Raw genomic sequence first — 13,303 nt, 5'->3', positions numbered from 1 at the left:
GGGAGTGGGGAGCACTGGGACAGGTTGCCCAGAGAAGCTGTGGATGGCCCATCCCTGGGAGTGTCCAAGGCCAGGCTGGATGAGGCTTTGAGCAACCTGGGCTATGGAAGGTGTCCCTGCCCATGGCAGGGGGGTTGGAACTAAATGATCTTTAAGGTCCCTTCCAACCCAAACCATCCTGTGGTCCTATGATTAAATATCAGCAAAGCTCTTCAAAATACTGTCCGTGTTGCCCATCAGTGAGCTGCCTGCCTACGGGCCATAGGTCGTTTGGCATTACCCAGCCCAGGGCGGGAGGCACGGATAACCCCCTCGTGTTCCTGTGCACGGTGGCTGGAACAGTGATGTCCCGCGTGTGGGAAACACTGGTGTAAATCCCCTGTGAAACGCAGCGGGGATTCAGGGTGCCCGCTGGCGAACGTGGCAGGGTGGTCGGGAGCAAAGCGTGGTCACTGCGCGCAGCTCGCTGTTGGTGAACGGAGTAGCTGGAGCTTTCGTGGTTCAGGATTTGTCTGTTTGCAGGTCGGTTGGAAGGGCTTTTGTTCCTTCTTGTTTCTTGAGCCTCGACTTGTGGGAGAAGAGTCTTCCAACATTGCTGAGGGATGTTCATAAACAATGACCTCAGCAAATGCTACGAATGGCAGTTTATAAACTGATACACCTTTAGGTCCCGCGGGGATTATTTTCTCTCCCCTGTGTTATTGCGGATTTAAATGCTTGGTTAAATATTGCCTCGGCAGGTTTTTTCCTGTATGTTTTTAATGAGTAACTGCTTTCAGAAGGTTCAGGTTATTCAGTGGTGGATCTCGTGTCTGGAAGCGTACTCCCGTGCTGTGTAAACGCCTTCCAAGAATCTGTCTGAAGCACCAGTTTTAGTAGCTGTGTATTCATTGTTCCCTGTTACAAATCAGTTGACTGCCAATGCTGGGGACTTTCCTTGACTGGCTTGTGAATCGAGTACTATTCTGGCATGCTGAATGGTCTCCGTTTATGGTTTTTCCTTGGATTTTTAAGAACAAGGTAGGTGTATGTACATATTAGATGCTCTAATCATAGAATCACAGGATGGTTTGGGTTGGAAGGGACCTTAAAGATCATCCAGTTCCAACCCCCCTGCCATGGGCAGGGACACCTTCCACTAGACCAGGTTGCTCCAAGCCTCATCCAGCCTGGCCTTGGACACTTCCAGGGATGGGGCATCCACAGCTTCTCTGGGAACCTGTCCCAGTGCTCCCCACCCTCTGCAGGAAGAATTCCTTCCTGATGTCCCATCTCAATCTCCCTCTTTCCATTTAGACCCGTTACCCCTTGTCCTGTCACTCCCCGCCCTTGGAAAAAGTCCCCCCAGCTTTCTCATAGCTCTCCCAGGCACTGGAAGGGGCGCTCAGGTCTCCCTGGAGCTTCCCTTCTCCAGGCGGAACCCCCCAACTCTCCCAGCCTGTCCCCATGGCAGAAGAGCTCCTGGAAGCATCTCCGTGGCCACCTCTGGACTCGCTCCAACCAGTCGATATCCTTCTGGTGTTGAGGGCTCCACAGCTGGACACAGAATAGGTGAGGGGGTCTCACAAGGGCAGAGCAGAGGGCGAGAATCCCCTCCCTCGACCTGCTGGCCACACTGCTCTGGATCCAGTCCAGGATGGGGTTGGTTTTCCAGGCTGCCAGTGCACACGGCCGGCTCATGTCCAGCTTTTCATCCACCGTCACCCCCAAGTCCTTCTCCTCAGGGCTGCTCTCGGTCCGCTCTCCACCCAGCCTGTCCTTGTGCTGGGATTGCAAATGGCAGCGCAGCAGTAGTTTCTTGAACATGAAGAAGTTTCTGCTGTAAAACATCTCTTGTGGGTGAGCGGATGGTGCAGAGCGGGGTCGTGCTGCGGGAATGCTGTTGTGGAGATTAGTTAAGTAACGTGGAGTCAGTCTCCTGAGCAGTCTTCCTGTTCCACTTAGAATGACACTACTTTTAGTGGTTTTGGTTGGTGTGTTTATTTCCATTAGCTTGACACAGGACTTTGGCATGAGGATGGGTGAGTCATGGATGCGATACGGGAGCGGTAGCTGTCCTCGGCGAGCGTCGCTCGTTATTTATGTTGTGCTGGGATTTGAGTCACAGGTTTGGAGCCGGTGACACGGACTTTCACAGCGTGCGGTTGGGCGATCCGGTGTGTTTTGAAAGCAGGATATTCTGAGGGGATGCTGGTGCGTTTGGACAGCGATAGCAGAGTTGAATTGCGACATACACCTGTTTCGAAGTTAACTTTTCCAAGGTATCACATGAAATGGTAGCAAAATCGGCTGAATTTTTAAAAATTATTCCCGAATAGCGTGTAGACGTGCAATTCTCTACTCACCTGTTGGTACTTAATTCCCGTTTGCCAAAATCTGGGTGGCAGCTTCATAGAATCATAGAATCACAGACTGGTTTGGGTTGGAAGGGACCTTAAAGATCATCCAGTTCCAGCCCCCCTGCCATGGGCAGGGACACCTTCCACTAGACCAGGTTGCTCAGAGCCACATCCAGCCTGGTCTTGAAGACATCCAGGGATGGGGCATCCACAACATCTCTTCCAGGGTGAGCTGTTTCCTGCAGAGCTGCCTGTAGTCCGGCCGAACGAGCGAGGCTGAAGAAAGCTGTTGTCTGGTCGTTTCATGTGGCGTTTGGTATTTTGGTGTGTTGGTCGCCAGTTTTCCGGCAAGCGGAGGTTGGAGGCCTGCTTGCCTACTTGGCTCCGGGTAGCGCATTTCTTTTCTGACCCAGGATTTTGAAGGGCGCCCTGACTCATAGCAGTAACCAAATACGATTTCTGTGGTTGAGGTTTTTGTCCCTGGGCAGTCGATCCCCAAGGTTCTGTTAATCTAAGTGGAGGGCTAAATAACGGGATAGCATTCCCGTGAAGGGGTTTGCCTTCTCCAGCAGCTGAGTGCTCAGGTAAAAACTTCGGCTTAGTGCAGCTTCCAGCGGAGTTGGTGGCAAAGGTTTCAGCCATCCCGTATTGCCCTGTTCCATGCACTTCAGGGTAATGGGTAATGGGTACAAATTGAAATCAGGGAGGTTTAGATTAGATATCAGGAAGAAATTCTTCACAGAGAGGGTGGGGAGCACTGGGACAGGTTGCCCAGAGATGTTGTGGATGCCCCATCCCTGGGAGTGTCCAAGGCCAGGCTGGATGAGGCTTGGAGCAACCTGGTCTAGTGGAAGGTGTCCCTGCCCATGGCAGGGGGGGTGGAACTGGATGATCTTTAAGGTCCCTTCCAACCCAAACCATTCTATGATTCTTCACCTCCACGAAGATTGTCTTCACACCGACTGTTTCTTCTGTGCTTACAGGTTTTAGCAACGCTTTTTATGTTTTACATGATTTTACCAAATAGGGTAGAGGGAGGCAGAGCAGACCGGACTATGGCAGCCTTTAATGCTGGTTTTATTCCAGCAGGTTTGTTAGCATTTCCTACAGATATGAATTAAATCTAAACTATGTCTTTTAATATTAAATAAGCTGTTGAGTCATTCATGTCACTCAGATGTTTAGTAGTAACTCTTCGCCTGTGCTTACACTCTGAAAATGTATCTGGAGTAAATGGTAGAGCTGCTTGTACTCCTGTGGCGGTATTAGAGAGAAGAAAAAGTTGGAGAGAACAGATGCTTGGAACAAGTTTTGCAGAAGCACAGTCTGTGAGGGTGTTTTAAATGATGCTGCTTGGTTTATGTTTTTGTTTTATCTGTGGCTCAAAGCCAAGCCCACTCACATTTTTTGGGTAGGTTTCTGGGTAGAGCCAGACAAATGTTACAGTGGAACTCAGCTTTGATGTTCACCTATTCTCAGTACACGGTTTCCTTCAAGATAATGCTTTTTTTTTTTTCCCCCCCTGGGAATGGTGGAGATTAATCAAAAGGCAAATAAGACATTTTTACCAGCACTTGACATTTTAACTCTTGCATGAAAATGAGTGGGCTGGAGTTGCTATCTGCGTCACTGAGTAGGCGTAGAGGGGAGAACTTCTAACTTCATCGAATACTCTGTAAATCACGACATTTGTGCGATGAGTAATTTTTTTAAAACTTGGGCTGCAAAGCGTGTCGGTTCTGTTGTTACTTCTTGGCTGCAGAGTGGTATTTTCAAGTGGAAATACCAGTAGAGATTCTTGAAAGTGAACTATGTTTACTACTGTGTTTGGTTTTACAGGGCATGAGTAACCCAGATCTTGAGCTGAGGGTTTTCATCTAAATGATGCAAAGCAGATGAAACAGATAGCCAGATAAGAATGTAACATATATTACTAGACAAGGGCTTTTAACTTTCAAAATACCCATCTCTTAGGGTGGGTTTTGATGGTTTCTCGAGGCAGCTATGGGTATTCTCTCTAATGTGTATGTAATCAGGAGTTTTACAATCCTGTGACTTAATCTTTCTGCCCCTGGTCAATCGGCTTTATCGGTGCGGTTAGACAGGAGCTAATGGTTTTACTCTTCATGTATTTTCAGCCAGCAAAGTTCAGGAACAATCTGCCTGCCAAGACCAAGCTAATAATGGCAGTGAAATTAAAGAGTTTGCCGCCAACGTGGTACATCAGTCCAGAGCAGCTTCCGCACCCTTGTGTTCTGGGCAACTTCGCGTTTACTGGGGTGTTCAGAAAAGACTGTTTTCATGGCAGAGAGGATTTGCACGGCAGTAAAAGGTTACAAGGAGAAGCACAGGTTTTTTGTTGTTTAGGAAATCTGAATTATTTGTGCTACTCATCAGTGAGGAAGGAGTCTCGATGTGGGTGGAGGCTCACGGAGGAAACCTGGGCAAGTGTTGATGTGGAACTCAGTGGGTCAGCACGCTGTATGCTGTTGACACAGCGCCTTTCCCTTCTTCCAGCGTGCTGGCTCTGGTGCCGCCTGCTCATCCTGCGAGTCCATCCAGGGAGTTGCCTAGGGCTGGAGAAGGGAGAACGTTTGGACGTCTCGGTGGGAGACGAGTACACGTACCTGCAAACACGAGGAGCCTCGCGTATTTCTAAACTGCCGAACTGTAGTGCTGTTGTGGTACAGCATCTGTTGTGCTTCTCTTCTGATCAGGGATGTTTGTTTTCTCCTGCAGGACCCGTCGGGGCACAGCCCCTACTCATGGTGCCCAGACGTCCTGGCTATGGCACCATGGGCAAACCCATTAAACTGCTGGCCAACTGCTTCCAAGTTGAAATCCCAAAGATCGATGTCTACCTCTATGAGGTGGATATCAAACCAGATAAGTGTCCTAGGAGGGTGAACAGGTAAGAAGGTGACATTTGTTGTGTAAATTACACTGATACTGAAATTTTTCAGCAACAGAGGGACCTACTGGAATAAATATAGTCTCTATAGCTTAAAATCTGAGAACTTTGCTGTGGAGACCTGTGTGAAGTTCTCCCAAACAACCTGTGGGACAGGTACAGAGACTGTTCCAAGTCCTTTACCGCTTGGTCGTGGCCAGGTGCCGTGACATGGGCCAGCCATTAGTGGTCACGGTGCTTCATGAACCATGTGCCAGCCACCCCCGTTCCTCAGGGCAGGGTAAATACGATTTGGCTGTGGGCAGTTGCCTTTTTTTGGTTGCAGTAGCAGCTGTTGAATTGAGTTAGTAGGAATCTGCTCCCGTGGGTGTTTAGTTATCGTCTTAGGTCAGTACTGCCTGGTCAGGGAACGGTGGACTCCTAAGCTGCTGCTCTGCCAGAATGCTGTTTTGCATGTGCTTAAGAGACGTGTTTAAATTCTGTAGAGCAAGGGGGTTATGCTCTATCAAGTGAGATATGGTTGTGCCACTGAAACGCAACGAATCCCCAAAGAATTCAAATCCTGACAGCATGTTTCCGAGGGATTGCAAAAGTCTCTTTGGACCCAATGCATCTGCTGCTTGTATCAAGAAGCCTTCTTTTATAGAAGGTGAAAGTGTTAGGGTGTTTTTTTTTTCAAGTAAAGTTTCAGTGCCTGTATCAGGTTACTGGTTTTTTTTATTGCCAACAACTCATAGTAGAGAAAGGAGAATCTATAGTTGTGTGCAAATTTGATCAACCTTTTAATTGATTCTGTTGTAGAAGCTCAGATTATTAAGGACTAAAGCTTTCTTTAAGTCCCCAACCTTTCTTGTTGGGGTACCTCATTTTTCTATGCGATGTAGGCAGAATGCAAAACTTTATTGAAGAGCTGATAAACGTTACTGGGTAGACGTACAATTAACTGCTGTTTCTGCCAACTGGCAGAGCTTCCAGTGGTGAGTTTGCACGAGCTTTTCATAATACCAGCTTTTGTGGGCTTCTTCCAAGGTAAGTGTGTCCTTGCTTGGTGTAAGAAAGCTTATCCAGAGGCCTCAGCCACTTCTGGGACTGTCTGAAATTAGTAACAATATTCTCCAGTATTTAGGCATTTGCATTGATTATGGATTTATCCTTCAGTGTTTATCTGTTATTTCAGTTGAAGTGTGTGAAGCACCTTTTCGGAATATCAGTGGGTGTTCTGTAATTCCCTTGAGTAATACATTTGTTGAAACTACTTCAGCAAAACACAGGGGGTGTGGGAGCCAGTTCCAGTCTGATGCTTCTGTGAAAACATCTTCAGTGTAAACATCGACTTTTCCAGGGAGGTGGTGGACTCGATGGTGCAGCATTTTAAAGTGACAATATTTGGGGACCGTAGACCGGTTTATGATGGGAAAAGAAGCCTCTATACAGCCAATCCACTCCCTGTGGCCACTACTGGGGTAAGATAACTGGGGGAAAAAAGGTATTTCTAACAGCTTCTTAGGAAAAAGAAAGAAGCCCAATGTCTAATATTGTTGAGTTTGGAAAACCCCAAAGTATCTTACAGTGTCTGAATCGAAACAGAGTCCTTCTAATGTGTTTCCTGCAAATTCCCATATGTGTAAATGTGCGTGTAGGAGTTGAATTCAGAACCTGCCCTAGAATTTAGTAGCCTCTTTCTACAGCAAAATCTGTTGAAAAACCCAGTTTTACAGACTGTAATGCATGATCTTACGATGCAGTACTATTAAAAGACTGAACTACAGTTTCTCTGCAATGAAGAGTTTTCTGATTCAAGATGACAAAATGTTCCATGATCCCCTTCTGCTTGGTGAGGACCCAGCTCTCTTCATTTTGGGCATTTGATAACGTACTTCTATCGAATGTGTCCTAAATATCTGAGGGTTTGAGTGTCTAGCCTGGCTGTGGGAAGGAGGGAAAACTCAAGGCTACCAGAGATTAAACAGATGTCTTTTTTTATCTTTTCCTCCCCCGCCCAGGTGGATTTGGATGTGACATTACCAGGAGAAGGTGGAAAAGATCGTCCCTTCAAAGTGTCAATAAAGTTTGTTTCTCGGGTGAGCTGGCACTTGCTGCATGAAGTTTTGACAGGAAGAACCTTGCCTGAGCCTCTGGAACTAGACAAACCTATCAGCACTAACCCTGTTCATGCTGTCGATGTGGTGCTACGACACCTACCCTCCATGAAGTAGGTTCCCTGTCTTCCTGTAGTCTCTTTACCTGACGTATCTCCCCCGGGAGACCTTCAGCCCTGTTTCTTGAGAGGTGGAAGGAAAAACGGATCATCCCCTGTGCAGCACAGCTGGTTAGCTGAACTGGGGAGCTTGAAGCTACTTATGTAGAAGTGTGTATTTCTGTAGACGTTTAAACTCCGGAGCAGGTGATGTATTTGTTTGAAAAGATCAGGAAACAAGAGACACATAATAGCCCTTAATTGAAATAGGGGGGAGATTACAGGATGCTGTAGCGCTGCTTTCATGTTTTCTGCTCAAGTTGAGCCAAGAATCATGCGCTTGATGGCAATGACTGTCTAAAAGCACAAGTCGTTTTAATTGATTGATACAACTCTCAGTGATGCATGCTTGTCACATTTTAAATACTCAGTTGGGACCAGATACCTGTCTTAACGAAGTCCTGTTATTCCCCTGAAATGTTAGAGAAGGTGAAATGAATTTTGCTTTATTTGGTCAATGAAAGTTACTTTCCCAGTTCGCTGGCGTTGGCCAGGAGGATGCCTTTGCACTGGTGGGTTTTCTTGGGTGGAACTGACTTAGAAAAATGACTCGTGGTTTTAAGGAAACAGGGAAGATGTTGACCTCTCTACTAATGTCTGTCCATTACAAAAGTGAGGAGGCGTGGAGGTTTGGAGGAGGAGCATCTGTTTTCCACCCAGGGGAGAAACACTAGTTTCTCTAGTTCTTTGTTTCCACCATAGTTTTTCCTTCCCTCGGTGCATGTTGCATTCAAACATTCCTTAGTAAAACGTGTGAAATCATATATTTGAGTGTCAGTCCAGCATATACAGTGCTGTTGTCAAGAATTTGCTGTGATGGAGATCATATTTTCTTGAAGGGGAAGATCAGAAAGGGTAAATTAACTTAGTTCTTGATTTGTTGTAAAAACTGAAAGTGGTTGTGCGTGGCTAAAACAAGCGAATCTTTTGGCTGAATTTAAAACCACTGCAGCGGGAATGGCAGCGTAAGGAGCACATTGTTTAAGCTGGGTTCTAGGCACAGATTCCAGGTGCTTAAAAATAAACAAAATAATGATTCTGTGTGTTATAATCTCTATTATAGTGTATTTATTTGGAGAGCAGTAGCATAAACGTGTGGTCGTCTCTCTCACTAGGTATACCCCTGTGGGCCGCTCCTTTTTCTCAGCTCCAGAAGGTTATGATCACCCCTTGGGTGGGGGTAGGGAGGTCTGGTTCGGATTCCATCAGTCTGTTCGGCCTGCCATGTGGAAGATGATGCTCAATATTGATGGTAAGCTGGGAGTCGGGGCTAAGCATAAAGATAATAAACATGCCTCTAAGAATAAAAATTTCCATTTCTAATTAATAAAAATGGCCACTCTGTCATTGTACTGTCAGGTGTTTGAGTTTGTGGTACCACATTGCTGTGTGGTGATAACTTTTGGTGCCAGCTGTGCAAGAGGGATTTAGTGACCAGAAGCCGCCTCGTACACTGATGTCTTAATTAATTCTGTAAATAGTAGTTCAAGTAGCTTGGGGTATTTCGCTAGAATTTATATCAGAATAAGAAAACTTTCCAACTTGAGTTGCTTTCTAGATGAGGGATTTTCACTTGAAAAATACTTAGCATTCTTGTTCGAAGATTTAGCAGTTGTCTCAGTATCCTGATGAAACACACCGTCAGCGGGGAAGTCAGGCTGCTGCAGACGTTTTAGTGATAATAGCGGAGTGAGGCCGTGGTAACGAAGTGTGCCTACGTTGGCCTCCTGCTCAGCCAGTTCACACCAGACCTATGCTGCCTGGAAATGCAAGTCTCTCTCTGGATCTGATCTCCTGTGAGCATTTCAGCAGAAATTTACCTGCCATATTAAAAAAAAAAAAAAATATTCCTGCGTAGGAAGGAAAAGCCTAGCATAGCTTGTTTTTCTACTTGATTTTCTGTATTGGTGCACCCACGGTAATGCAGGCAAATTGCTTAAGACGCGTCTCCGTGCAGCTGTCCACAGTAGGTGTTGTTCAGTACTTCCAAGAAAACCCTGTAAAACATATCTCACACGCTTCTGTGAATAGGGCTAATTGAGGTGGGCTTTCTTATGCAAAATCAGCTCTGCTATGCACCGCTTTATTAAGCGCCAGATGAATGCATCCGAGATCAACCCGTGCCTGTGTCGGACTCCTTGGTGCTGTAAGCGCTCTGAGCCTATTTAGTTGTTAAACCCCTATTGAGAAGTGTCAGCCTTTGAGCTGCAGGTGCTGCCTGAAGTCTCCAATTCACATTCTGTTCTTGCTGTCTGTTTGAAATGCTTTCTAAACCCAAGGTGAATAGTCTGTCTTTTTTGCACTGGGTTAAGCTCTCCAGGTCAGGTTGTGCTGAGCGTCTGTCTTGGAGCATAATGAAATGTTGCAGGTGACACTGAGCTTTCACCATGCAAGTCCACGTGTTCTGGTTTACCGAACTCATGGATGACACTGATGTGACTTCAGATAGGTTTGTGCTTGTGAAATGACCTTTCAGAGAGCAGCCATGGCATAGATGTCATTTGAAAAATAAATGTAAAAGTCTTAGCAGTCTGAGAAATAACCAGTAGGAGTGTCTGCGTGCTCGCTACTGAGATAACTACACTTTGGGTAGGACTAGGGTATGAGTTTATACCAAGTTATGCTGTACTGTGCTATTACTTTGTGAAGCAAGTTTTTCTTCCCAGCATTAGAAGACGTAGTAGTTAAACTCAGTAGAATTTTTTTCAGTCCTTTCCATGACTGAGAAACTGAAGAACTTTGTAAGCTACAGCTTACGAGGCGATCACTGTGTTGTGCTTTGAGGCTGTGACTCTTACATTCAAATGCCGTCACTTGATTTTGGTTTAGTTGTTTAACTTATCCAAGATTCTCTGCAAAATCTGTGTCGCTTGTGGGACATGACATCTGGAAAACTGACAAAATGCTTGTCAAGTGTTTCTTTTCTGTTGTTGCCATTTGAAGTTTTGAATGTGTGGAGCAGCTTGTGTCTGAGGTATCCCTGGTGCCACCTCACCTGTCTTACTAAAAGGTCTTGTTTCAATTGCTTATACCTTTATCAAGCAGATAGTTAATGGTTTTCCTTCCTTGGAATGAGTCAACAGTCCTGTCTAAAAACCGTATAGTCACTTAATGTGATTGTGTTGTTAGTGTGCAGGGTGGGTAAGAGGTTTTGGTAGATCAAGGGTTGCACTCACGACTACGCTAATATAATTTTGGTGGAGGCAAAACAGTGCTCACGTTGCTACCAAAGATGGTTTCAGTATTTGAGCTGATCTTACAGTTGACAAAATTACATTGCATATGGAAAGTCTTGGCTTTTCACATGGAAAAGTCTCCAGGAGAGAGATATTAATCCTGTCTCTGCTTGCAGCTCGACACAGAGTCAAAAGAGACAGTCTCTGGGACATTACGGCTCTCTAGAAATAAATATTGTCTGGGGAGAAGAGAAAAACCCCTTTTGGAACCCTGAAATGCAAAGTAGTTGCAGGATGACTGTGCTGGGGACCAGTGTGTCACTGTGGGCCCTGCGCTGGCTTCTGTGTACTTAGTTGTTGCAAAGCTTGCTAATCTGTTTTTAAAACGTGCGCTGCAGAGGGTTTGCTTGAGGGCTATGTGGAATTTTAAAAAGCATTCATTTATATACTGCTGCACAACGTTCTGACCTGGGGGTTTTTACACTTAATATTTTTCTCTCTTTAGTTTCTGCCACTGCCTTCTACAAAGCACAACCTGTAATTCAGTTTATGTGTGAAGTTCTTGACATTCATAATATTGATGAACAACCGAGACCTCTGACTGATTCTCATCGAGTAAAATTCACCAAAGAGATAAAGGGTGAGTAGAAACCTCTCTCTTCTGTCCCAGGTAGTTCTAAGGGACTTGTGCTAATGGGAAACCTCTGGTTGGCGTGCACCAGAAGGGCCCTGGAACTGCCAAGAGAATCGCGGCATATGCCCCGTTTGCAGTTCTAGTCCCGAGTGAAACAATGCTGCTCTACAGAAAAAGAAAGATGAAAAATGAGCCGTGTTCCCAGTGGCTTAAAGAGAGAAAGAGCAAGTGTGTTTTATTGCCTTGATAGAGGTAGGTGGCTGTTGGCTGTCTGGCTAACCTTTCGTAAGCAAGCGTCATCGAGGCCGTTGTGGTGGTGTGCTGTACGTCTCCCACCGTTCAAATGCTGAAGTGAAACCTCCCTGCCAGAGCAGGATCCCCTAGAGCAGATCACACCGGAACAAGTCCAAGGGGCTCTGGAAAGTCTCCAGGGAAGGAGACTCCAGCCCCTCTCTGGGCAGCCTGTTCAGGGCTCTGTCACCCTCACAGGGAAGAAGGGTTTCCTCATGGTCAGGCTGAACCTTCTGTTTCCCAGTTCATGGCCACTGCCCCTCGTCCTGTCCCTGGACACACTGAGAAGGGCCTGGCCCCACCCTCCTGACACCCACCCCTTAGATATGGATAAGCATTGATAAGATCCCCCTCAGCCTCCTCTTCTCCAGCTGAACAGCCCCAGCTTCAGGTGGAAGGTGCTCCAGGCCCTTCATCCTCGCAGTGCCCCTGCGCTGGCCCCTCTCCAGTAGCTCCTTGTCCCTCCTGAGCTGAGGAGCCCAGAACTGGACACAGCACTCCAGGGGAGGCCTCCCCAGCGCAGAGCAGAGGGGGAGGATAACTCCCCTCGACCTGCTGGCCACGCTTTTCTTAATGCACCCCAGGATGCCACTGGCCTTCTTGGCCGCGAGGGCACACGGTTGGCTGGTGGTCACCCTCTTGTCCACTGGGACTCCAAGGTCCTTTTCCCCAGAGCTGCCCTCCAACACCTGATTTCAAAGCTAACATCATTGATTCTTTGAAAGTATGCTGCGGCAGTGACTTCTAATAACTGATTGCCTTATGGAAAAACAAGTACCACTTGCTAACTTGCAGCTGAAGGCCAAATTCCATTCCAAAGGAATTGCATAAGCTGCCAGTTTGAGTAGTTTCATTCCATATATGCTACTTTGCGTTTTACCATATCCTTTTATTTCAACATAATTTGCAGAGAAAGAAGCCTTAGAAGAGCTTTGCTCTTAAACACTTGTGTTACTTGATGCAAAATTAAACTCTTGAAATACTGGAAAGCAAAAAATAAATCTGAACTATAGTCATAAACTGGTGTTGTTCACAGAACAGTCATTAGTGGAAGAAAAGCCCTAAAGGCATTACTTTGTTGTAGTCCTAACATGCCTCCTTTTTCCATCTACCTGTCTTGCTCACTTTGGAAAGCGGGTAGCTGGAGAATGAGACGCTGTCTCTGCCTGATCTGGGGTGCTTGGGACATGTTGTCACCAGTCAGAAATTATTGAAAGGTTACCTTTGCTGTCAATATTCATTTTTGGCTACTGTAGTATCTGGGGACTCCAGCCAAGATGTGATCACATAGGGTGAAACAAACACTGCCGTGAAGAACTGGCGGGCTGTGAGCAGCTCTTGGGAGGGTAGTGCCTTCTGTAGTGTCACAGCAGATTAAGAACAAAGCAGTGAACGGGTTCCAGATAGCTCTGTATTCACAACCCTTTTCTGCTTGGCCACAGTGCTTTCTGGCTTCTTTTTTGTTCTTTCTCTTAGTGCTGTATCAGGTCAGTGCTGGTTTCTTTGCGATTACACCATCCTCCAAGTAACGCTGATGTTCATGTTGCAGTTAGTGTTGTCAGGAATCGGTGAAGGAGTCAATCCATCCCTTCTTTGGGATGTCTGTGACTGGTAAGGTAGACACGGTATGTGCTATCTGGGACTTAGGGACCAGATTTGTTGTGGGGCATTCAGTCTGTGCTCCACAATCCTCAG

At 46.3% G+C, this 13,303-nt stretch overlaps 1 protein-coding gene across 3 annotated transcripts in view; it reads left to right on the top strand.

The window, feature by feature from the left end:
* The first annotated feature begins 5,080 nt into the window (after positions 1 to 5,080).
* The window catches only part of AGO3 (argonaute RISC catalytic component 3), a 19,964-nt gene continuing 11,741 nt past the window's right edge, over positions 5,081 to 13,303 (top strand). For 2 of the 3 annotated variants that reach the window (XM_010152667.1, XM_010152665.1), the window contains exons 1-5: positions 5,102 to 5,250; positions 6,593 to 6,713; positions 7,254 to 7,462; positions 8,623 to 8,759; positions 11,189 to 11,323. In XM_010152667.1, the coding sequence (XP_010150969.1) occupies positions 5,105 to 5,250; positions 6,593 to 6,713; positions 7,254 to 7,462; positions 8,623 to 8,759; positions 11,189 to 11,323 (748 nt within the window). In that variant the 5' untranslated portion in view covers positions 5,102 to 5,104. Of the gene's footprint in view, positions 5,251 to 6,592; positions 6,714 to 7,253; positions 7,463 to 8,622; positions 8,760 to 11,188; positions 11,324 to 13,303 lie in introns of all 3 variants that reach the window. The other variant, XM_010152666.1, reaches the window with a different exon arrangement.

The sequence above is a fragment of the Eurypyga helias genome, unplaced genomic scaffold (genome assembly GCF_000690775.1).
Source record: "Eurypyga helias isolate BGI_N326 unplaced genomic scaffold, ASM69077v1 scaffold9675, whole genome shotgun sequence".
Taxonomy (NCBI): domain Eukaryota; kingdom Metazoa; phylum Chordata; class Aves; order Eurypygiformes; family Eurypygidae; genus Eurypyga; species Eurypyga helias.
The sequence above is the reverse complement of the archived record's forward strand: the minus strand, read 5'-3'. Positions and strand labels throughout refer to the sequence as shown.